This window comes from Magnolia sinica, chromosome 11 (assembly GCF_029962835.1).
Source record: "Magnolia sinica isolate HGM2019 chromosome 11, MsV1, whole genome shotgun sequence".
Lineage (NCBI taxonomy): Eukaryota > Viridiplantae > Streptophyta > Magnoliopsida > Magnoliales > Magnoliaceae > Magnolia > Magnolia sinica.
Window position 1 is genome coordinate 62,980,214 of NC_080583.1, and position 27,380 is coordinate 63,007,593.

General features: G+C 37.0%; 1 protein-coding gene across 3 annotated transcripts in view; it reads left to right on the forward strand.

Annotated features, from left to right (window-relative positions):
- Positions 1–27,380, forward strand: part of LOC131219229 (uncharacterized) — a 91,798-nt gene that overhangs the window by 28,613 nt on the left and 35,805 nt on the right. For all 3 annotated transcript variants that reach the window (XM_058214270.1, XM_058214271.1, XM_058214272.1), the window contains exons 3-9: positions 3,773–3,905; positions 10,362–10,537; positions 17,409–17,482; positions 19,384–19,419; positions 19,543–19,633; positions 24,435–24,494; positions 25,923–26,145. In XM_058214270.1, coding sequence (XP_058070253.1) covers positions 3,773–3,905; positions 10,362–10,537; positions 17,409–17,482; positions 19,384–19,419; positions 19,543–19,633; positions 24,435–24,494; positions 25,923–26,145 — 793 coding nt within the window. The remainder of the gene's footprint in view (positions 1–3,772; positions 3,906–10,361; positions 10,538–17,408; positions 17,483–19,383; positions 19,420–19,542; positions 19,634–24,434; positions 24,495–25,922; positions 26,146–27,380) is intronic.

Genomic DNA, 27,380 nt, shown 5'->3' on the forward strand with positions numbered 1-27,380 from the left:
ACACATGTCCAAGTGGACTGATTTAAGCATCATATGCACATGTCCAAGTGGACTGATTTAAGCATCATAAGCACATGTCCAAGTGGACTGATTTAAGCATCATAAGCACATGTTCGGCTAATCTTAGCATCATTACCACACATCCAAGTGGACTGAATTAAGCATCATAAACACATGTCCAGATGGACTGATTTAAGCATTATAAATGCATGTTCTAGTGGATTGATTTAAGCATCATAAACACATGTTCTTGTGGATTGATTTAAGCATCATAAATGCATGCTCAAGTGGACTGGTTTAAGCATCATAAACACATGTTCTAGTGGGCTAATCTTAACATCATTATCACAAATCTAAGTGGACTGATTTAAGCATCACAAACACATGTTCTAGTGGATTGATTTAAATATTGTAAACACGTGTTCTTGTGGATCGATTTAAGAATCATAAAAACATGTTCTAGTGGGTTGATCTTAGCATCATTACCACACATCCGAGGAGGCTTATTTAAGCATTATAAACATAGGTTCTAGTGGACTGATTTCAGCATCATAAACGCATGTTCTGGTGGACCGATTTAAGCATCATAAACACGTTCTAGTGGGCTGATCTTAGCATCATTACCACACATCCAAGTGGACTGATTTAAGAATCATAAACATACAATGTCCAAGTGGACTGATTTGGGCCCACTAGGCCATCCTAGGTGGCTTGCCACCACTTGCCTTGGATAATGCCTTGAGAAGAAGAAAAAATGGGGAAGAGAGAGTAAGATGTGCTCACTTGTTTCCTCTTGTGCCGTGCCCCTTTGATGAATGGTTTGGGTGGCTCGAAGTGTGGCTCCTCCTCTCTCTCTTTTTTCTCTTCTTCTTCTTCTTCTTCTTCTTCTTTTTCTTCTTCTTCTTCTTCTTCTCTCTCTCTCTCTCTCTCTCTCTCTGTTTTCTCTTTTCCAAGCTTGGGTCTATGAAGGGCTAGTAATGGGGGAGTGGGCCTTGCTTATATGGAGAGAGAGGGATGAGAGGTAAGGTGTGATGTGGTAAGAGAGAGGAGAGGGATGGAGAGAGGGATGGGAGGTAAGGTGTGATGAGGTAAGAGAGGGGAGTGTTGGAGAGAGAGAGATGGGAGCTAAGGTGTGATTAGGTAAGAGATGGGGGAGATGGAGAGAGCATGGGAGAGGGATGTGAGCGGAGATGAGATAACATGGAAGGGGAGAGGGGAGCCATGGGGGTAGGTAGGAGTGGTTGGGGGTGTGAGAGGCCTTGGCCTTGTTTGGTCAAGGTCAAGGACAAGGTCAAGGGGTGAGGTGTAAAGGGGGTGATGTAGAGGTATATGTGGTATGTGGGTCCCATGGTCAAAGTCAATGGAAGACTGTATAGGTTTAGAGTGTGGGTAGTATTGTGTAATGGGGGTGTGTGTGTGTGAGTATGTGTGTTTGGCACATGGGTGAGAGTAGGTGTGTGTGGGTTGATGTACATGTGTGTGGGCAGATGCACATGTGTGGGTGAATGCACATGTGCGAAGTTATTCATGCATGGTAAAATTAAAAGTTATTAGAAAGTCATGTTGTTCTTCAATCTCGAACGGATATGGTGTTCCAACTCATACCATATCCCTCTAAGGGCTGTGTAGAAGTCTCCCAAAAGCCTCTCCCCTAGATGAAAATTTGTGATCTCCTTCGTCAATTGAAAAACACAAGAAACATTCTTTGTCTGAGAATAGGCAGCCGCAATAGACTCCCAAAACTCTTTGGCTGTCTCGTGATACATGAATGAAGCAACCTCACCATTATCATAATGTTATCTGCTTTCGAATCAACATAAGTAGGATTAGGTTTTTCAGGTTCTGGATAATCCCATCAAGGTATCCAAGCTTTTTAAAGCCTCCAATGAACATACAAGTACTTGAACTAAGCTAGATAGTTTCTACTATCAAACTTGGTGGTAGTAATTTGCCAACTACGATTATCATTCATGCCAGGTACATTTACTGCACTCAACATCATTGAGGAACTAGAGATATCACTTGCTGGTGAAGAGATGGCCTCCATAATGAATGGCAAAGCACTCCAACCATAGCACAAGTACTCAAATACACAGATAGGAGCACATGACCCCAAAGACACTCCATAATATCTCTAGATGATGGATTCAAGTAAAAAACACTGACCAAAAAGGCCTAAAAGAAGCATTGACAATCATCTCCTCCAAAAAACATCACAACTCTCTCAAATCACAACGAAATGTGACGATGTTTGTTCATAGAGGTTGTAATTAGGCAACTAGACCAAATTCAAGCAACGAATCCTAGGAAAACTCCTTAAAAAAAGGTCCAAGCAAAAAATCTAACCTTACCCTTTTTACAATTTTTTTTTCAATTTTTATAACAACACCTTTGAAAGTGTACTAGAAAATTATGAACAAATCACCATTATTTTCTAAAATCACGCTCTTTGAGATCCCATACTTTCATTCAACCATATATTAAGAGAGACCATAGGTGTAAAATGGTAGGGAGGGAGGGAGTCCATGGGTGTAAAATGGTACTCCATGGGTGTATGTAAAATAACACACACAAACATGGGGAGAGAATTGTAACTGCCAAACCCCACTTTCATGCTTATGTTCTGATTACCCATCCCATGACCAAATAAAAAAAATCAACTCATCACATGACCCTCAGGTTTGGCCTAGCATACCAAAACCCTACATATTTAACTTTGCATTGACAAAACATAACCTGAACCCGACCCATATGGGTAATGGGTCGATCGAACCCTGACTTTCTGGGTTGGGTTCAGGTTGGGTTGGCAGGCTGGGTCAAGTTTTGCCATCCGTTTTGCTGGTTAGGGCTGTCTGTGCAGTAGGTGGTACCAGCTAATGTTGCCGGTTCACTTGGTGGGCCTGGAGGTGGTTGATAACCTTTGTAATGCAGCTGGCAAGGCCAATTGGGACTACTAGTGTAGCTGGGGAGCCCGATTGTTGCTGCTGGTAGTGCCGGTGGGCCTGGATGGCCCTGTAGATGGGTGGTGTGGCTGGTAGAGGAAAAGGGAAAAGAAGAAAAAGTAAAACGAAGAGAAGACGATAAAAGCTTGAGGGAATCAAACCCTCTTTCTTTCTACACTTCTTGAACTGCTTTTACATGCTTTCTAATGCTAGTAAGTCCTCATTGATCCACAATACTCAATGGTGAATACTATTTTTGACGTTTTTAGAACCTTGACACTAATATGGCTGAAAATCGGTACCAGAGTATGGTTTTGAGAACATTTGCACACTTCAAGAGTACTTGAAGGATATTGAACATTGAATCAATGATCTTATTCCAATAAATTTTGTTTAGGTTATAGCAATCTGCAGTCTGTCCAATGTCACCAGTTCTGTTCTCCCTTTCATTTCGTCATCGTGATCAATATTCTTTGGTATATTTATGCTCCTGAATCTCTATTTAACCGTGGAATTAGTTTCTTCGATCCCTTCTCGTTGTTTTCGATTAGTTTATATTAGTTCCATTGTTAAATTATCTGTAAATTGAAATGATCTGTTGCCGGACCTCCTCTTGGTATTTATTTATCATTTTCATCTTTTGCTTTTTGTGTCAAAATCAGTATATTGTTGTATTTATGAAACTTTGCTAGCTTTATGTTTCTTTGTTTGTTGGTTTGTTCTTTTCTTTGTTTTTTCTTGGCATAGGCACTGAATTTAATTTTTGGGTTCTATTTTTCTCCTAGATATCTGAATAAATGCTATTAATGACTGAATTCCATTTGTTTTAGGCTATTGCAATTGCGAGCTGTTTTATGAATGAAGGTCCTATACTTGTTGTATGTCCTGCCATTCTGCGGTTTTCATGGGCTGAAGAATTGGAGCGGTGGCTTCCTTTCTGTTTGCCAACAGATATACATCTTGGTAGTCTAAACTGTCACCATGCTTTTATTCTGTGTGGTATTAAGGATTACTTTTTCACAGACATCATGACTTTCATTGTTTTGCCTTGTAATGTTTGAAACTCTGGGTCATTAAGTTGCTGTGACACTTCTGAAAGATGAAATTGAGTATTTTGAATTCTTTTCATAGTTTGTAGTTCGTTTTGTTGATTTGTTGTTTCCTAAAGATGTGATTATTGTCATTAAAACATTTTCCATCAATTTTTCCTATGTTTTTTAAAGAACAAACAGAGGTCGGTTTTGCATTTTTTTGACATATTATCTACTCTTGCCTAATGTTGTCAAACTAGCTATCGTATCGTAAATCGTAATCAAGGTATCCCATATCGGTATCGGTTGGCGTAACGGTGCCCTCCGATACCGATACGGATACGGGGGTGTAACGGCGATACGGGGGTGTAACGGCCCGTAACGGTACAAATTTTTTTTTTTTTAAAATATGGATTAAATCCGGAATATTTTAAGCATTCCAAATATGCATTTATTTATAAATTGGAACATGTTTATGGTGGTGTAACGGTCCACTCTTTGGTGAGAAGTTGTATTGGACTGTCTGATGAATTTATGAACTAGACAACCTGGATTTGACTGCAAAACTCATATACTTAATTTTCTAACTATCTACTATCAATGATAGATATATTAGAATGAATGTAATATGAAAATATCTTACATGTGTAGGTGTTTGCAATTATTTTTCATAATTTATTCTATATTAAGTTATTAACAATTTAACATACCTATGGCTGTGACTGTGATTCCTGTCCTGTGACCTGTCATCCTCAAGTCAAGAATATAAAAATAAAATAAAATTAGTAGTGTCTGATATACTCCCCTGCAACTTGATTAAGGATTACTTGATTGGTTGTCAGGGGGGCTATTTTAAATACAAGTTCGGCAGTGTCAAGTGTGTGCTTGGCTGCTTGCAATAATACTGCTGTGAGCTGTCTGCTGCAAATACTTACCTTAATACAAATATATACTTACAATCACAAGTCACTACAAAAATGATTTTTTTTTTTTTTTTTTTTGTGGTTGCTCGACCTCCACATCATAGTCATCATCAAGCTAAGGCTGTCCAATAGGTGGAGGCGCTGCATATCCATAATATCCAGTGCCATAAGGAAATAGTACATCAACGAAACCAGAGGATGACTGATCTTGACTAGGCAATGACTCCGACCCCGAGTAAGGATATCCACCAGTGCCCTTCGAATAGCCATACTGGTGCCCGTACTCAGGCTGTTGAGAATCTTGAGATTGAGAGTGCATCTGTTGTGATGAGTAACTTGGATTTGGTTCTGGATATCTATAATCATATGGATATGGATCGGGAGGACTACTCCAACATAAATGTGATGGAACAGGCTCAGTATAACTATAATCATAATCCGATTGGCCATAAGAATATCCATCATAATAACCAGGACCATGAGCCTACTGATGTTCCGGACCTTCCGGACCCGGTGCACCACTAGACCTACCCTCCTTCTGCTGGCTGTATCGTGACTCGGTATACTCATAAGTCCAACCTCGTGTACTACCTTGTCGATGTTTATCGGCATCGTGATCTGTAGACGGCTGTATGGTGTGTTGAGCAACAACAGAAGTGTCAACACCAGGGGCAGGGGGTCATCATCACCATCATCCGACACGGTCACGCTACCACTGCTCGTACTCTTTTGTTGATCTTGAGCCGTACTTGGCATAAAAGCTGCCCCTCTTACTGGGTCCAACACATCTGCACGACTCTCTTGTTACGTTGTGCGTATTACTGGGTCATCAATTTCCAATTCTTCACTATCCTCTTCAATTTGCTTTTCTTTTGTTTCCAACCAAGGTAGAAGCGGGTCATCCTCATCATAAATATTGTCCAAGTTTATTGGACAGTAGTCTGTGACATCGGCGGTTGTAATGCTCTTATGATGTCGTCGCATTCTTAGCTTTATATTGTAGTGCATGAAGACAAGTCTATCCAATGTCCTAGTCTGCAATCTATTCCTATTCTTTGAATGAATAAGCGCAAAATAACTCCAATTCCTTTCGCAGCTAGAAGAAGATGTTGTCTGGCTCAAAACTTTTATTGCAATTTTTTGGAGAGCCTTCGTACTCTCTCCGAAATTAATCCACCATTTGGCCGGTTGTAACCTAGATACTGCATGCTGTGCAAGAGCATCTCCAAAGCTACTTAGGCGTTTTCCAAATGATTCAATGCCTTTATTTGCATATCTAAGTCAGGCTCTAATCTCTTTATCACATTCTTTAACCCGACACGAACTTTATCATCTGCAACAAATGATTGAGCATATCTGTACTTAGGATTTAGGTAGTAACCTACTGCATGAAGATCGTGATGGAGTTGTCTTGTCCATCTCTTGTCGATCATCCTCCAATAAGACTCTTAACTTCTACAATCACGTTGAATTGCCAACCTTGCCTTATCCATAACATCGTATAGGAAGCCCATGGTAGGTGCTTCGTCGGTTTCAACAAGACGAAGTTCTCTCATTAGTGGCTCCATCACTTTTAGGATCGACTTGACCCTCTTCCAATATTTGTTGTCCCGTATGGTGTTCGCAACTCTAACCGGTGTTCCTGATGTCTTCTGCCCATGTTTTGTGTCGAGCCAACCTCGGGAAGCGAACATTTCATTCAAATCTCCCCTATGCTGGTATAAACTCTCTAATGTTATAAAGTTTGTTGCGAATCTAGTCGCCGCAGGCCTCAACAACCTCGTCCTTTCGTGAACTTCCTCATTATTGCGACTACTTGATTATGGTTGTAAATAAACGTCATCACTTCTTTTGCCGTTTCGACCATTTCCTTAACATTCTTCTTTTTCCCAATATCTTCTAATATAAGATCAATACAATGGGTAGCACATGGTGACCAAAAAAGATGTGGTCTCTTTTTCATCAACTTATGTCTTGCAAGCTTATATGATGTTTCATTATCTGTCACAATCTGCATTACATTCTCCTCTCTACTCTCTTCCACAACTTTATCCATTAGTCCAGTAATGTAATTAGAATCTTTCGTTACCTCTGAGGCATCAATTGACTTGTGGTATATAGTTCCTAAGTGCCAATACACCATGAAGTTGATTATGCTGCGTCTGGTTGGGCCAATTCAACTATCACACATGATCGTGCATCCTCTAACCTGCCATACAGGTTTAAAGGTAGCCACATATGCTTTCACATCTGCATAGTCTGCATCTGTCCATTTCCCCCTAATCTCCTTAGCCGTGGGAGCTTTAATTCCTTCACCTGCTTCTGCTGCTGCATCAATTACCACCTGCCAATATGGAGAATTGGCCGTGTTAGGAGGTATATTGGCATGTATAAATAACTTTGCTGCTGCCCTACCTAGCTTCTCAACGGAAGTTCTACTCCACATTTGTTTTATCTTCTTTTGTTTAGTTGATTCTTTCCTAAACAGGATTGGATCAATAGAGGGTCTCCTAGGTTCATTTACTTCTTCATCAAAATGTATGGGGGCATCACGTGAAAATGTCTGTCGTCGGCTCCCAATCACACGTTGTAACCCACTAAACCTACCCCCACCTTTAGAAGCAGTTGCACTCCCCCTCTCCTCCGTATCACGTATTGACCCATTCACGCCAAACATGTGGCGACGTTCTTCCTCTTCACGAGCTAGACGCAAGCTCTCTCTCCTAGCTATAGTTAATTCTCAATCTGAATCTTCGACAGAATCAATAATATCTTCATCACGAACGCTCATATATTCAGGAACAAACACCTCCTGTCGAGCTGCATCCAAAATCTCATCTTTCTTCTTTTGTCCAGCAGCACGTTTACCCTTCGACTCATCTAGATTGGCTTGCATTAAAATCATTATCTTTTTCGGTACTCTAGTACATCCCGCAACTTGACCCTTTTGATGTGCCAAATGTTGTTTGAGACGGGTAATTCCACCAGTTATTAGTCTATCACAATAGTTGCACTTCATTTGGTGCCTAGTACCACCAACACTCTGACAATGTTGCCATCTAATATCCTCACTTACTTGTTGGCCAGACCTAGACATTTCCTTAGGTGGATACTAGATATAGATTAGATATGACATATGTCTATGTAAGATTGTGAGTCTACTTGCTATTCTAAATTTATATACAGTTTTCAGAATCTAATCAATAAAGATGATTTTATCTTCTAAACCCTAAGAAGCTCCAAAACCTGTCCAATATAAGAAAATATAAACATAAAGTCACTAATTTGAAAATTGAGAAAAATATAAAATTACAACAACAATCTGTAACATGTTCTATTATGATTAACACATCATATTCTACTATTAAAACAACAAAACATTCAATAAAAAATGATTTTTCGAATTAAAAAAGGGCCGAAAATAGTGCATAAATAAAAAATGATTTTTCAAATTAAAAAAAAGGCCCCATTACGGCCCCGTATTGCGTAACAGCCACTGCCGTTACGTATCGGCCGATACGTAACCGATACGGGCTACCTTGATCGTAATAGGGGTTGAATTGTATCGTAAATTGTAAGATTTTCTTAAAAAATGGAAAATATAAATAAATCAGAAAAAAATTAAAAACTTTAACACTATCATGACACGGTATTACTTAAAAATTAAATGATTCTTATCTTTCCCTTTTCCTTTTGCTGTTCACGAAAATTTCCTTAAAAGAATACTAGGATCATTTAATAATTTATGTTCTTGTTACCTTTCGTGGATGTAGAATCGCATTGGAAAAGCGGCATTTGATTCCGTAGATTGATGAAAAAAGATATTTTGATTTCTAACCATCATTCCACAATACATACAAGACCACATGATCGTAACCATCCATAAAAACATTTCAGATGAGTCATACATCGATTTGGTTTTTTGACTAGTTAAGAAGTAAGAAATCATTAAAAAAAAAGCTCTATGGTTTAACATTGAAGAGAATATATATCATTTAATCTCTTATAAAAATAAAATAAAATAATTTACATTTTCTAAACGACTCTTTTTTTTTTTTTTTTTCTAAAAGGTTTTTTTTTTTTTCCTTTCTAAAAGGTTTTTTTTTTTTTTTTTTTTTTTCTAAAAGGTTTTTTTTTTTCTCTTCTAAATGATTCTTAAAGCCCCCACCAATTTAAAAACATAAAATGAAAGCCAAGCGAAGCTTAAAATAGCAGAAAAGAAGTATAATTTGAATCGTAAATTGCAGAATTCAAATCATGAAATCGTAGGATTCATATAAAAAGGGATTGAAAGGTGGGATTCAAATTGTTTTTGCTTAAGATTCGACTCAAATCATAAATTGTGAATTGTAAATCATAGGATTTTTGACAACATGACTTTTGCCAAATATAATATTGAATTCAGGCTTTGCAGTAACCAAATGATGCAGTTGGTGCATGATAATCAAATTGCAGGTGGTCAATGCTAGTCAACCCCAATAAATCATTGTCAACCCACTGTCAATACATGTTTGTGGACTCCACGTGTCTTAAGAAAAGGTTTGAGGATTTTAAGGTTCGAATTGAAGCATCTGGATTGTGACCAAAAACTATGGGTGGCCCAATCAAACTTGTCGCGCTCAAGTACATACCCAACTAGAGATGATGATGTGCAATACCTTGATTTTCATTACAAAAGCTCTAGGTCCTTTTGTCTGCTGAACAGTGTTAGAATGCCAAAAAAATTGGTAAGGTTAGTTAAATTGTTTTCTTTCTAGTAAGCCCAAGAGTTTGCAATCCCACAAGAATTCTGCCAGGTGTGGCCAAATGGATAGTGTACAGTGTTATAGTGAGAATTGGGGTGCCTTCATAAAATGGGAGATGCATCCAGTTGCATGTTGCATGTTACATATCACATTGGGAGACTCAGTCAATCTTGACCACAGATGTGACAGACTGACAGGTCTTGTTTTAGATGGAATCTGGTTGGACTGTGGGGTCCACATGTCTAGCACTTAATCTTTATTTGGACTTTGTACACAACTGCATGCATCTCTTGGAGTGCTTGCACAGATGTACAGTTCCATAACTCCATATGGTTGTGTACAGGATGGTATTTTATGACCTATATGTCAACTGGATGCTTTGTTGAGGCTTGCATATGCAACTGATAAGATTGTACAGGCTATACAGCCAATTGCGTAGCAACAGCAGGCCCTATGATTTAGGTCTTATATGACTGATATGGAGTTAAATGTAATTTTCGACTCTTATCTCACTTGTTTATATCTATTGGCCAGCAATTGTTTTTATGTTGATAAATTCACTATTGGGTAGCAAATTAATTGGCTGTATATACCAACTGGCTCTATATTTTGGGAATCATAGACAGCCATACAGTGTATACAGTTGTTAGAACATGTAGCAAATGTACTCTGCTTTTTTCTTTACCCCATACTGAAGCTTTGTTTATTAATTCTTTTCAGTTTTTGGCCATCAAAATAATCTCATCTATTTGACAAAATGTCCAAAAGTAGTTGTAATCTCATACACAATGCTTCATCGTCTGCGGAAGACTATGCTTGAGCGAGAATGGGCACTTATGATAGTTGATGAATCTCACAACATGAGATGTACGAAGAAAATACAAGAATCACAAGAGGTATGAAGTGCACCTATTATTTGCAAGCAAGAAACAAAAGTCATATCAATAAATTTGTTCTGCTAAAGAACTCATGCTTGTTACATTTCCAATTCAAGATCCAGTAATTTGTTTAGGCACTGTTTCATTGATGCTTCTATCGTATGGTGGAAAATTCTTGTTACTGTTATCTTATTGTCATGCTTAGGCTTTAATTATTTCACCCATTCTTACTTACAGTCTCTATTGTTTTCCCTTCCCCTTTCTTCCTTTGTTACAACTTGTCATGAAGCTGTAAAGGGCTCTCTCTGACCAGCATATCTAATGGCCTCTTTAGATATGCCTTGAAACAAAACCAACCCCGTTCTGTAGTAGTAGCAACTGGAAGCACTACCAGAGCATCATCTAGCCATCGGAAGTGTTGCCAGAATGTCATCCAGCCCACAGAAGTGCTGCCATAATGTCATCCAACCAGCAGAAGTGCTGCCATAATGTTATCTAGCCAGCAGCAGAAGTGCTGCGAGAACATCATTCAACCTTTGGAATGGTTGCCAAAATGTCCTCAGGCCACCAAAGTGCTTTTGATTCAAATCCCAATCACTGCAATCATCAGCAATGCAATCAACCTCTCCCGAAGTCTTTTGAACTAACGAAGTGCTTGGTATGTATGATATATATGCTCCAGCTCAAGTGGGAGTGTTAGAGTACATAGACTTGTGAGCACACGCGACAGTTCACAGTGTCTCCATGCTATGTAATGCACCATATATTGGTGAATATCTTGTAAGATTTGGTAGTTTCTTTGATTGGGCTTATCAATTGTAACAAATTGTCTACAAATAAAAGCTAGTAGAGGGAGAAAGACACGGAGAAAATATTCTCTTTTCTTTGATCATTTCTTCCTTTCCACATCTTACAAAATGTAGTCTCTTGAGTTTAACATTGACCAAAAGGCAAAAGCCTAATTAAAAGCTATAATGGTTGTAGAAGTTCCCAATGGGGCTACATTGTAGAGAATTCTCAGTAGTATTTCAGAAATGGAAATAATCTAAATTTAACCTAATAAGGAAATGCCATAATATACTTTAACATTCTCCGCAAACTCAATGTGTTTGGAAAAGAAGAACTTGAATTTGGTAGTGCATAAATATTTATTCCTAATAAGGGAAAAGCATACATTTATTTGTCGATATTTGATGGATAGACATTGTTTAAACAAAAACAAATGGATCAAAATGGAAAATATCTCACTGATTGAGAAATGGCCCCAAATCCAAGAAGATGTTGATTCCGGCTTGAAATTTTCGTTTTTCTCCCAAATCCTTGCACAAGATGGACTAGAATCCACCCATGACTAAGTTAGAAGGAAGAATTTTGAGGGGAAATGGGAAATTTGGGTTTTGGGGATTTTTTTAATAAAGCAAGGAAGTTTCCTGGTCGATATCATCGATATTTGATGGATATTGATGATATCGCGTGTAAAAATAAAGGAAAAACTCACGATACAATGTGATATTGCCTATATTGCATGATAAATTGCTACATCGTGGGATATATCGCACGATACGTTGGAATCCTTAAAATTTTTATGTATTCCGAGGGGGTTTTCTGCCTCTCACTTGCGATATTCATAATATTGGCTGATATTATCGACATCGTGACACTGCCGACAACAATGAAAGTAATGGGGTAGGACATGCTGTCCCTAACTCAGACACATGGTTTGAAGTGTTTTTTGCTACTATAACAAAAGAAATACATGGCGACTTGACTGACTAAGACAATACATTTTGTTTACAAGTCATGTGTTCAGAGGCTCTCAAGTTAGACCCAAGGAGCACTATCAGTCAACACAAGACAAACGGTACCTATCTGAGTAATAGAGGTTGTGGAGGATGATGCAAGAGTGGAACAGTCCTTTAGAAGTCTGGCATATCCTTCCTTGAATAGTGTAACTGTCTCACTTGAAGTATTTAGCTCAGGAATAGAGGAGTTCGGCTTGGGAACATAACCCATGGTGCCACCATCAAAGTGAACTTGATTCGTCAAAGAAGGTTTACAAACCAGATCCCAACATGTATCCACCGTGTGGTTATTGAGACCACAATGATAACACCACCGACCAAGGTATTCTGTAACAGTAACGGTGGCTGTAATGGCTACCACCATTACCTTTACTGTAAGGGTTCTAATAGCCGTTACAGTCTCTCTCTCTCTCTCTCTCTCTCTCTCTCTTAATTGAAAAGAAACTGAAAAACTTGTATTGACCTCGTAATGGACTGTTACGAGGGCCGTTATGGCATACCTTGTCTTCGACTACTCCGACCACGACCACGACTAGGGGTGCACATTTAACCGGTAGAACCGTAGAATCGGACCGGAACCGACCAAACGGTCCGGTTTGGTCCGGTTCTAGAGTGCACCGGTTCCGGTTCCGGTTCCAAAAATCAAAGAACCGGTGACATCGGTTCGGTTCTTGGTTTGGGGGTATGTAGAACCGAACCGAACCGTAAACCGATCCGTAGAACCAAACCGTGGATCCGATCCGTAGAACCGAACCGTGGAACCGAACCTTGAACCGAATCGAAATATTTTTGCATATCTTATAATTATTTTCTCTAGAATAATTATTTTCATAAATGTATTTTTGAACACCTTATACAACATCTAAACCATTCATCAAATGGACCACAACATGGATGGACATGGGCTTGCATTTGGGTTGGATTATAAAAAGCTAAGAACCGTGGAACCGATCCAGAACCGAACCGGTTTTAACGGTTCGGTTCCGGTTCGGTTCTAGGGTGCCAACGGTTCGGTTCCGGTTCCAAATTTCCTAAAACCGTTAGGAACGGTTCGGTTCCGGTTTCACCCCAAAACCGGACCAAACCGAACCGTGTGCACCCCTAACCACGACTGCCATTGAAATCTATACCGCAGCCTCTACAATTATTTCTTCCTCCCCTTGAATCTTTACCACCAAAATGGCCACCACAACCACAACCTTGACTTCCCCAATCTTCTCTACCATACGTAGAAACCAGTGTTTTAAATAGCAGTAGCGTGATGTGTAGCGCTCAGCCCTCTATAGCGTGTAGCGTAAATACGTAGCGTGTAGCGTAAGCTACACGATATTTCTATTTTTTAATTTAAAAATAGGACAAATATAATAAATAGTGGAAAAAAAATATAAAAATGCCTAAAAGATGATTCATTTTATCAATTATAAGCATGTTCAAAAAAGTTATTAGTTATCATTTATCAAAAGCCAATCCACATTCATAAGCCAAATCAAATAATTATCACATCAACAACTTCCTAAGCAAACCACTTTAATTAATAATGTCTAATTGAAACCACAAGTCACAATTATGAAAAGAAATAAAAATCCCATAGGTTAAAAGTATCAAGTACAATACAAGTGTCACATTCCTCAACATTAGAAACAAAGAAAACGTGAAAAAATAATAAAAAAACTAAAATAGTAAAAAAAAATACATTGTAGCTTATGGTACGGACGCTACGTGCTACGTAGCTGTAGCATACGCTACGACCCCTGTAGCGTGCGCTATAGGGGATTTACGCTATTTGGGACTCTACGTAGCGCTACGGCCACGCTACGCTATGTAGTGTACGCTACCGCTACGCTATGGGCGCTATTTGAAACACTGGTAGAAACAAATGCCGAATGATTTGACGAAGATGAACTCTAGACACTTATTGCGCATTGAGTATGAGCAAATGTCTCAATAGTGGAAGGAATCTCACTACCACCAACAATCTGAGCTCGGATAGGCTCGAAATCGGGGCTATGTCCAGAGAGGAATTTAGCAAGGCAAAATTCCTCTCTCTGATGTCTCATGGTTTCATAATTAGTAGTCAAAGGCTGGTATACATTTAATTATTTTCACATGCCTCGTTAGGCCGAATAATACTCTTTAATGCTCGTCTCCTTGTTGAAGAGTGAATATACTTTGAAATAACTTGTAAATTCAAATTCTTTTTACCGAATACGTTTCTCTTAGATTTTCCCACACTTCCACTACTCTTAAAAAAAGATGACATTTGTGCTAATAGGGGGCTCCATAGTATTCCATAGGAACGCTCTTATCTATGCATCCATAGCCACCCAATGTTAGCTTTCTTTTGCCTGTGAGGAATACTTTCGCCGATGTGGCCCATTGTAAGTAATTTTCTCCATTGAGTTTAATTGTTGTAATTTGAAAGCTCATCGACTTTGATGGAGACAAAATACTTGACTTCATTCTTTGTATCCATAGATTTAGAAGAAAGAAATAAATACCCAAGGGGAGGAAAATTGACTTGAACTTATGCAACATGTATATGAGAAACCGATGTATATCAATGGCGTGATCGCTTGATGTCGTTTCTTGTCTCAACTCGTCAACACACATATCGCTTCTTTAACATTTGTCATACACACTTTTAACACATACCAAACTCTTCAAATCTGATCATAGATTTGGCTACAAATGCACGGTGCTCCACTTTTATCTATCACATTGGACTTATGAGAAAACAAGGTATCCCGTATCGGTATCGGTTGGTGTAACGGTGCCCTCCGATACCGATACGGCGATACAGGGGCATAACGGTCCATAACGGTGCAAAATATTTTTTTTGCCAAAAAAATATGAAAAAATATAGATTAAATCTGGAATATTCTAAGCATTCCAAATATGCATTCATTTATAAATTGGAACATGTTTATGGTGGTGTAACGGTCCACTCTTTGGTGAGAAGTTGTATCGGACTGTCTGATGAATTTATGACCCATATAACCTGAATTTGACTACAAAATTCATATATTTAATTATTTACCTATCTACTATCAATAATAGATATATTAGAATTAATGTAATATGAAAATATCTTACATGTGTAGGTGTTTGCGATTATTTTTAAGGAATTTCTGGAACATACCTGTGGCTGTGATTGTGATTCTTGTCTATGACCTGTCATTCTACTATGATTAACACATCATATTCTACCATTAAAACAACATAACATTCAATAAAAAATGATTTTTCGAATTTAAAAAAAAGGGCCGAAAATAGTGCGTAAATAGAAAAAATTTATAAAAAAATATAAAATGAAAACAATAATTTGTAAAATGCACAGTAACATGTTCTACTATGATTAGCACATCATATTCTACCATTAAAACAGCAAAACATTCAATAAAAATTGATTTTTCGAAATTTTTAAAAAATGGCCGAAAATAGTGCGTAAATAGAAAAAAATTAAAAAAAAATATAAAATGACATCAACAATCTATAAAATGCACATTAACATGTTCTACTATGATTAACACATCATATTCTATCATTAAAACAACAAAACATTTTATAAAAATTGATTTTTCGAATTAAAAAAAGGGCCAAAAATAGTGCGTAAATAGAAAAAAATTATAAAAAGATATAAAATGACATCAACAATTTGTAAAATGCACATTAACATGTTCTACTATGATTAACACATCATATTCTACCATTAAAACAACAAAACATTCAATAAAAATTGATTTTTCAAATTTAAAAAAAAGGCCCAAAAATAGTGCGTAAATAGAAAAAAAATATAAAATGACATCAACAATCTGTAAAATTGACATTAATATCTTCTATTATGATTAACACATCATATTCTACCATTAAAACAGTAAAACATTCAATAAAAAGTATAAATACCTATTTTTGAGGAATTTCTGGAAAATGGCCCATGGAGCTTTGAATCAAGAAAATCCTTAATATAAGTTGTTTTTATTTGAAATATCAAGCTAAGAGTGGTCGAAAATAGCAATAGAATGATTTAGGAAGGGTTTGAAAGAAAGAAGTTTCAAAAAAAGTGAAAAAATAGACTTTAAAAAGCCAAAAAAAAGTGACCGTTTTCCGACTGTTACGCCCTGACCGTTACTGGGCAGTAACGGCCATTACGGCTACAAAATTGGTGGGGTGCCCGTTACGGCCCCGTATCGCGTAACGGACACGGCCGTTACTGATACGTAATGGCCGATACGCCTGTATCGTAATCGATACGGGACACCCCGTGAGAAAATGAGCATCCCACACATTTACGGAACTTGATTACACAACCCACCATATGATGGGTAAGAGGGATTCGTGTTGGTCAGCCACTGACGGTCTTAGGTTTCCTCCTCAAACTAAAAGAAAAGAAAAGGTGATGAAAACGTTGAAGATGAAGAAAATACTGATCCCAGATCCGCACACTTTGATACTAATACTATGTGCATTTGAGAGAGAGAGAGAGAGAGAGAGAGAGAGAGAGAGAGAGAGAGAGAGAGAGAGAGAGAGAGAGAGAGAGAGAGAGAGAGAGAGAGAGAGAGAGAGATTGCTATGAGTAGCAAAAGAAAAAAATCCCAAACATTTGCTACGCAAACTTATAGAGAAAAGAGTAGGTGAGTTTGGCATTGAAGAAATGTACACTAGCTGATTTGTTTTGGTAATTGTTTCTTTGTAAATAGAAGATTAGCTTTGTAATCAAGAGATTATAAATGAAGGACTCATAAGTAGGCTGTTTCTCTTTCAGTTTCAAACTGTGAACTCTGGCAGTAGGCTTTGTTCCATGAACTTGCTTGGTCACAATTCATGAGCTATGATTGTGTTGTTTCTTGGGCAAATATTCTGCATTTTACAGATTGTTAGTTTTTTTTTTTTTTTTTTTTTCATGTACTAGTCCAGTTGATTTTGTTATGCATAAATTTATTTTGTTTGTTAACCTTTCATATGCTTACGGTTTCTTGTAACTTTTTTTAAAAAAATTTTTAATTTTATTTTTCACTTTTATGAATGGTTATTAAGTTGCATAATTCCCTCTGTAAAAAAGAAATGTCTTTTTTGGTTGTCTGTCACAGACACAAGCTGTCTTGGATGTGGCTGCAAAAGTTAAACGCATAACTCTACTCTCTGGGACACCATCTTTGTCAAGGTTGTATTGGAATAGCCCCTAGAACAAATAATGATTTTTTTTTTTTTCCTTTGATGTTATTTTGGATTTGAATATCCTTTTTATAATTACTGAATTATCTCTTATGGCAGCATAATTCTTTGATGCGTTATTTGCGTTTGGGCTTTTAGCATCTCAACTTGTCTTAGGGCATGTTTGGATAACTGCTTGATGTGTTATTTGCGATTGGGTTCTATTTTCGGCCTTTAGCATCTCAGCTAGTCTTAGGCAATGTTTTAAATATCGACAATATCGACTGATATATCTTGTATCCCACCTGTGCGATACGAAACACACAAGTAGCGCCGATATATCCAGCATGTTCGCTCTGGTCGCGTTTTCAATTTTCGATCTTTTTTTTTTTTTTTTTTTGTTGAAATTATGTGAAATCAATGTCAAATGGTTATAAATCTATTGGTTATTCGTGTTTTGCATGAAAAATCACGGAATTAGAGATTTTGATATCCATTGGTTCTTCACGTTCTCCATGTTTTTTTCCAAAATTTTCCTTCAACCAGCTGTCAATTGAGACTAATTTTGAAGTATTTAGGAGTATATGATGAAATAATCATCATATACACTCAAAATTTGAAATTTGAGTGTAGGTGATCCGATTTGGGAAAAGTTGAGAAAAAATCAAAATTTCCCCAATTTCTCCCAAATTTCTTGCAATGTTACACTCCAAACATGAAATCATGCATGTATGAGGGCTGATCTACCGATTTGTTAAGTCCTTGTCAATTTTCAAAAAAATGAAAATTATTTTTTAATTCAAAATTTAATATAAAAATTATTAAAATATTAAAAAATAATAAATTGAAATTCCCTTCAACCAGCTGTCTATTGAGACTAATTTCGAAGTATTTAGAAGTGTTCGATGAAATAATCATCACATATACTCTAAATTTTATGCATTCAATTTGAATATAGTTGCATTAGTTCAGTCAGGCAACACATAACTTAGGACCCTATACAAAGAAGACCTATTATGTGCACTTCTTTTTCGAGATGTTATGATTTAAAAGTGTGTATTAAGGTCTTTTTTAACAATCTCGGAAGTTTCATTAAAAATTTCAACCATTTTCCCAATGTTTCCCTATGTTTCCCAAAAAGTGCGATAAATTACCCGATACAAATGATATATCCTTTACGATAACTGATATGTATATGTATCCCAAGGATGCGATACGTAACGCGATACCGATATTTCGAACACTGGTCTTAGGGCATGTTTGGATAACTGTTTGATGTGTTATTTGTGATTGGGTTCTATTTTGGGTTTTTAGCGTCTCAGCTTGTCTTAGGGCATGTTTGGATAACTGTTTGATGTGTTATTTGTGATTGGGTTCTATTTTGGGCTTTTAGCATCTCAGCTAGTCTTAGGGTATGTTTGGATAACTGTTTGATGTGTTATTTGTGATTGGGTTCTATTTTGGGCTTTTAGCATCTCAGCTAGTCTTAGGGCATGTTCGATATGTGGAAAGGCAAAAAGGAATTAATAATAATTATCCGATGATGGTTTCCATGAAAATTATTGAAACACATATTCCAATTTTGAGTTCTTGTCCGGGTAGTAAGTGGAATCTCATGTTTCTCTCACAATACTGGACTAGTTTCTTGTGCTAAGGATCCAAATTATAGAAAAGTGTAATGATTTCTTGGTGGAATTCACCCTTTTCTTTGCTACTGCCACATTAAAGGAAAACCCTTTTCCTTTTCCACTGTTTGGCATGGAATCCATGTTTTCCAAACATGACCTTAAATATGTTGTCTCCATTTATTTTTGACTGCACTGCTTTTGTCTTTCTTTGTTCTTGATTTGATGTTTTTGGCAAGTTAATGTGGCATTCTAATATCTTGGGTTTTCTCCTAGGTGATCATAGGCCGTATGATATTTTTCATCAGATAAATATGTTATGGCAAGTAGCTTTTCTCATTACCTTTTGATTTTTCATTCTAAAGGGTCCACAATATTGATTTAGTTATGGTATTTTATTCCTTGCTACTGTTGTCACCTTACATGACAATAAAGTTTTCTTTAGGCCTGGTTTGTTGGGGAAGGACAAATATGAATTTGCCAAGAGTTACTGCAAAGTAAAATTTTCTCGAGGGTCTCAAGGGAAGATTTTTAAGGTATCTTTGAAGAGTTTCATCAGAGATAATTTCCAAATTTGTGGTGATGCATTTCTATTATTAACTTTCCATGCATTTTTTCTAGTCATTGCAGATTGGAATCTCGGACCACAGTTTGAATTTTTCCCTTCGGGACTCATATTCATGTGATTCTGACTTTCTTTATATTGGATACTGGTGCTTGTATGTTTTCAAGTATGATGAACTGTTCGAGTCTCTGGCAATGATATTTATTTCTGCTAGGATTTCGAGCTCCTTTTGGCAACTAGGTGTCCTTTGTTTTTTCTTAGGGGTCTTACCGGAAAAATCCTATGAATTTATGATTTCCCTAAAAAAGCTATGACTTTGCATATTTACAAAATTCTCTAATTTTACAGTCATGTTTTGAAAAGACCTATTTTCTCCTATTTTAGAATGAAGAAGAACAATAAGAGGAAGGCTGGGTTTCATATAGAAATCGGTAGTCAGGACAGAAGAAATAAATGGAAGAGAACTAGCAAGAAGAATGAAAGAGGTAGAAACAGAGAAAAAGAGAGTTTTGGAGAGCTTAACCCTATAGCGCCGCCCGCCCCCCCCCACACACACACACACACACACAAACACACACACACACACACAAAATCATTCAGATAAGTAACTTTGGAAAAATTACAAATAACACCCTGCTTTCTAACCTCATTTCTCATCAAGAACAAAAAATGGAAAGTGGGATAAGCCATTCCACTTATCATATAATTACATGTAGATGAAATCTGATCATTTTATTTCCCATAAACAGAGGAGAAATGTAATCAACTTATCTCCCAAAGGTCTTCCACCGGACCCTTTTGATGGAGGGGAAGATAACTAAAGGGAGACAAAGTCCTAATGCTTCATGACACTATTAGGCAAAGTTTTAAATATCGTTATCGCGTAATGTATCGCACCCTTGGGATAAAGATACATATCGGTTATCGCATGGAATATATTGGTTGTATCGCGTAATGTATCGTTGTTGTTGGGAAACATGAGAACATTGGGAAATTGGTCAAATTTTTCAATGAAACTTGAGGGATTATTAAAAAGACATCAATACACACTTAGAAATAAAAAAATAAAATGAAAAAAAGTGCACATAATAGGGGTTTCCTTTGTATGGGGTCCTAATATATGTGCTTTCCAACTGAACTGATGCAAGTATATTCAAAGTCTATTCATGTAATTTATAAACGTAACTAAGAAGACATGTATGGAAACACAAGCAATAAATTCAAAAGCAAAAGAAGAATCATTGGATCATGTTACATATATGTTTATTTTTGTGTTTGGATACAAAAAGTGCAATTGATATGCGAGAAATTGAGAAATTTCAAATTTTCTCAATTTTCCACAACTTGACCAATCTCCCCTAAATCTCGAAATTGAAGTTCCAAATCTATGATTTTTCATGAAAAATATGAAGAATCATAGATTTGTAACCATTTGACACTGGTTTAACGTGATTTACAACAAAACATGGATCGAAAATGCTCACTGGATCGAATAGGGGGATATATCGGCACTACCTGTGTATTTCATATCACATAGGTGGGATACAAGATATATCGTGGGATATATTGGCTGATATCGTCGATATTTAAAACAATGCTATTAGGAGTGAGATTGCGTCTCCTTGACCAGTTCCTGTCATCCCATCCTCTTGTTGAAGTCCACCCTGTCCTCCCTCATCCTCTAGGATTGAATATCCACCCTTTGCTGAAGCATCAACGCTGCAAGTGAGGAAAGTAGTTGTTTGGTTAAACAGTGGGGAAAAAGAGGATGAATATGTTCCACCCTCTTCTGAGGCCTCAGAATATGTGATAAAAACAAATTAAATTGTAAAAAGAAAGTCAAGCTTTGCTAAAAGAACATGCACCATTACACACATGCTAACATGCTATGTGAGGGATGAATCTTACTTGTCCATTGGCAGGAATTCAGTTTTAACACGACTTGGCCAAAGGATCAGGTTCATTCACTCATCAAAAGGCAACACTTGAACATCATAGGGAACCGTTGGCAAGTTTTGTAACATTGTGCGTGTGGCGCACAACTGAAGTTCAACAAACTGGAGAAAGACATCGACACAGTACTAACCATCTGATGCACGACTCAGATGTATGGTACAAACTTATTGTTGGAAAGGGTGACCTTATGTAGAATTGCATGCGGATTGTGGAGATGTAGGGACTTGTGTAGACTTAGCAATTTTTGTTTTCTCACCAGTTGTATTTTGTGAATGTGAAGCTCATGATTGATGATAGAAAAAGTGTTTGTATTATAGCTTCACCATGGATGGGACAACCATTACATATAAAAAACTTGAAGATCTTGACCCTTTGATATTCTTGCCTACAAATACTCGGTTGATATAAACAAATACAACAACGATCCATATTATCGAACACCTACCCTCAAATCTCGAAATTAGAGTGTGATGATGAGTTCCTCAAACACTCCTACATGATCTAAAATTGGGGCTAATTGACCGCTGATAGAAGTGAAATTTTGAACAAAAATATTTTTTAATTAATTAATTATTATTATTATTATTTTTTCGAAACATTGCAAAAACTGCATGAATCAGTAGATCAGGCCTCATACATGTGTGATTTCGAGTTTGGACAGTAAGATTGCAACTAATTTAGGAGAAATTAGGGAAAATTTGAAATTTCTCCAATTAAGCCCACATCGGATCACCTACCCTCAGCTCTCGAAATCGAAGGCTCAAATAATTGATTTTCCATGCAAAACATGAAGACTCAAGTATTTCTAATAGTTTAGCACTGATTTGGTATGATTTAGACAACAAAAATTGGATTGAGATGCAAAAACACTCACTTAACGAAAATTGGCCCCAAATCTACAAAAATGTTGATTTCCGGCTCCAAATGTTTGTTTTTCTCCCAATAGATTGAAAAGGAAGGACCGAAATCCACCTTAAATGTGAGGTAGAGGATAAAGAATCAAAGAAAATGAGAAAAAAAATAAAATTGATTTTTGGGTTTTTTTTTTTTTCACTTAGCAACAGACTCCTTGTCGCTATTGATACATTATGTTGATATCCTTGGGTGTCGACGATACCTAGGAAAAGTTCAACAACGAAAAGTGAAAAATATCGTGATATCGCATGATATTTGTGGTACATAGCGATATTTGATGATACGTTATGATATTTTTGGCGATACGAAGGAAAACAAATACTACATATCCGTTTCGTATCGTAAGTGTACAACCGATAATAATGGCCGATCTTATCGTTACTATAATCAATGATCACTCACTTGGGAACATGCCACTACATTTTCTGGGTTCGAGCTCGGTGATGTTTCGCTCAAAACACACCTCCCCAATATGCCTTCCTACAAAAATTACATTTTAGATGGAGATTATTGTTCTAATCCATATTTAAACAATAATCCCATGTAAGGTAATTATCCTTGGACTCCTACTTCTTTCCCATTTCCAAGGCCTCTACAAGAATCAATACACAAGCTTACATATTGAGAAAAAAGAACTATTTAAGCTAATATAAACATAAAAGATTATAAATAATTACAAAAATGATAAAACTCTTGAAATAAATGAAAAACAAATGGAAGACATACAAAATGCATATTTTACCAAAAAAATGGAAGAAAAGAAAAATAAAAGATTAAAGAATTATTTTATATTTGTTCTTGCCTATTTTGATGTAGAAATCAAATGAAACAAGTGGTGTTCGATTCCGTTGACCGGCAAAAAAGATATGACAACTTCTTTCTCTAAGTTTTTTGTGTGCCACAAACTCCAAATCTCTCCACTCTCTCTCGAAAGAAGAAAAAGATGTGATATTCTAATGTGGGTGGGCTCTAAATGAGTTTTAGAAGAAAAAGCCCAAAAAAAATTCAGAAAAATCAGCAAAAAAAATGCAAATATAGATTTCTTTTGTTCGAAAAATGCATATTGTAACCTAAAAATGAAATAGAAAAGATTAAAGGACTATGTTTTATGTATTCATACGTATTTTGATGTAGAAATCAAATGAAACAAGTGGCATTCAATTCTGTTGAGCGATGTAAAAGATATATCAACTCTCTCTAAGTTTTCTTGATCCCTATAGGGCGTGGTCAGCGAGAATTAATTATGGCCCATGATCTCCAAAAGTCTCCATACTCTCTCGAAAGAAGAAAATGAAGTGATATTCTAATGTATGTGGGCCCTAAATAGGCTTTAAAAACAAAAGCCCTAAAAAAATGTGAAAAACTGAAAAAAATAAAAAAAAATGGATTTTTTATCGGAAAATTTCGGTTTTCTGCGCAAAAACTCAAATCGTAAAATTCAATCCGATTCACGATTAATTATATGATTCAGATTTGAATTGTACAATTATCCCCAATTTGCGATTCAGCCGTATGATTTGTATTGCATGACCGTACAATACGATTCAAATTGTACGATTTGAATCGTATATCGTATACGCTTTATTTACTTCAGGCTGCATTTGTAAGTATCCCTGGCCGTGTTTCCAGCGAAAACACTTTTGAGGGCATCCACAGATGAAAAGGCTTTGTCTCTAGAGCATGGAAAACAGATCCAGCATTGAGTAGGCTATTTGTTTTGTCAAACTAACCTGAAACATGGATTGTCTGTTTCTACAAAGAGTAGAAGCAATCAGGTCCTCTGGTTTATTTATGTCAGATTTTGTATTAAATCAGTCCCACCCAACCTTAATTTCAAGACACAGCTTTTGTTTTTTCATTTCCATGACTCGAAATCTAAAACGAAAATTTCTTTGTTGCAGGATTTCTCAAGTGGCATTCGATTGGAGGAGTTAAATGTGCTACTGAAGCAAACTGTGATGGTCTGCTCTTGACTTTTCTATTAAGTTTGACACAATTATAAACACTAAAGATTTTGTCTAATGCATTACACCTTGAACAATGAGATATCCATTCTGATTCTTTCCCTACTGTTTCCTGATGAATGAGTTGCATGGACTTCCCTACATCCAATTGACTCGTACCTCCAAGCACCGCCTCCAAGATCACATTCAATAGATCCAACCAATTTCTAGACTAGATAGGGTTTGTACCCCACTTATATTGCTCCACTAGCATCAGAGGTCAAGAATTCAATATAGAATGGCATCATAGCTCTCCCATATTGTACAAACAATGAAGTGGGTGAGTGTATGGTAGAGTGACTGCCCGATGTATGGAACTAAAGCACAGGGCTTCCCATAAGGACAAGCTTGAGCGTGAGTTTCTCAGGACCAAAAGAGCTACTATTTACCTCACCCCTCTTGATTGCAACATGTTCAATTAATTAAGCTTTGGTTGATTCCATTCATTGGCCTTTTGAAATCTATCTTTTCATGATTGTGGTGTGTGCTAATCAAACCTATATCATTCCATGCACTTTTAAAACTTTGTTGCATAAATACGATTTAAAAGATTATTATTCTGTTACAAGAACATGATAAATACTACTCTTGTACCTGTATCTCAATGCACCTGTTATATCTACAGCACAAGATGGACTATTTTCTCAATTTTTATTAGTCAAATTTAAATAATCATTTGGAAGGTCTCATGATGACAAGCCATATATGAAAGTGTCTTTCGAGAGATGCTTTAATACTTGGTTTACAGTTTTTGGTTGAAATTTTCTCTTTTCTCTTGGGAAGATGACAACAATTTTACGTGAAAAAGAAAAAAACAGTAAACAAAGGGAAGGAATTCAAAATAAAAGGAGAAGGAATTCAAAATAAAAGGAGAAGGCTGACGAACACCCTCCGTGGCCTACACATCTGCTACATCTTTTGTCTCTTCCCACATGGTGAAACACAATTTTTGGCCTTTGGGAGATGTAACAAGTTTTGAGGATATGAATGGTACCTTCCATTCCCAACAGTGCCTTTTGGACACCCATGAGAGGACAATTGTTAGTGGTTGGTCCTCCTTAAATGATCAATGGTCTTAAGAGACTATTGGGAAATTTTCTTTTAAGGATTTTGTCATTTTCTGATTTAGCCACATATCAAATATAGTTGATTTAGCTACATATTAAATGCAGTTTGAGGTTGAATTTGTTCATATCTTAATTTTGCTACATGTTAAATGCATAAAGAAACATCTCGATAGTTAGAATGAAGAGTACACAATTTAGTTCTTCCATTTTCTTCTGAAAGTAGTAAAATATCAACGTTTCAATGCACATAATTGTTCTATATTTAAACCTTATATTTATAGAAAAACACTAAATGCCATGCTGGTGTTTCTTATGTTAGATAAGACGTTTAAAGGAGCACGTGTTAGTACAATTGCCCCCTAAACGTCGTCAGGTCATAAGGTTGATGCTGAATGCTATAGATATTACCTTAGCAACAACTATGTCTGGGGCGCTTGGCGTTCTTTGCATGGATAGAGGACGCAAGAGAAGATCCCTGATGAATCCTTGCAATTGCCAAAATGACTTTTGTGGAGATGGGGAGGATTTCCATGATACCAATGGTATGTTCTAGCTTCATAATGCATAACTCATGTGCTTAACGTTGCATATCTAAAAAGGTTTACATGCATTTTTTGTTGGGGGACTGTGGAAGGACACAAGATGAATCAAGCAAAGTATTCCAATCGCACAACCAAGTCTAATCACAAATACTCCGAATTTAACGTTGAAAAGCCCTTGTCGGAAAAAACCACGGCACAAAGCGACAATAATGCACTACGAAAGCATAAAATTACAAGAGATAGAGATTACCTGATTCGAACAAGCCTCGAATCTCCCTTGCAAGCCCTGGAAACCCTTTGGAACAAATTAGAAAACCTAGAATACCTCTATATATCTCCCAAATCCCGATTACACCCACCCACCCACACACACACACACACACACACACACATGTATATATAGTCTCTATGAGAATCACAATTAAAATAGGAAACAAATTCTGCACTTACGCAACTCTGCACGATTGTTCGATGGCACTTCAATGTCAGTTTGATGGCATCGAACAACCTTCGATGCCATTGAACTAAATACCAAAACGTTCCAGCGACTAAATATGTATTTTTTCGGATTTTTCCGATGGCATCGAGTAGCCTTTGATGGCATCGAAGTTTGCTCGATGGCATCGAGCTTTCATTGACATGTTGATTTACAGATTTAAGACATCAATCAACAATCTCCACCATGTCTTCAATCGCCATTCTTCATAGCTCATTTTTCCTCATCTCTAATTCCGCCTTGCATCACAGCTCCATCATCGCTTCTCGTGCACACTCTGTCTTCCATTTATGTCTTCACCAGGCCTAGAGAAGTTGCATATAACTTGAACTTCTTTATGGGAACCACCATAGTAAGCATGTCTGCCGGATTGATGCTGGTGTGAATCTTCTCTAGAGTCGCCTCCTTCCTCAAGCATCCGTCGTATAAAAGGTGACGAACACCAATGTGCTTAGTACGTGAGTGATAAACAAAGGTTTTAGCCAAATTGATAGCGCTTTCGTTATCACAACTAACCGGCACAAACTCCTGCTGAAGTCTCAACTGATTTATCATCCCTCTCAACCAAACACCTTTCTTGAATGCCTCCATCACTGCCATTTACTTAGTTTCGGTTGTGGAAAGAGCCACCACAGACTGAAGCTTCGACATCCAACTGATTGCTCCACTCGCGAGCACAAACGAGTAACCAGAAGTCGACCTTCTAGTATCCACACTGCCTGCGTAATTAGAATCCACG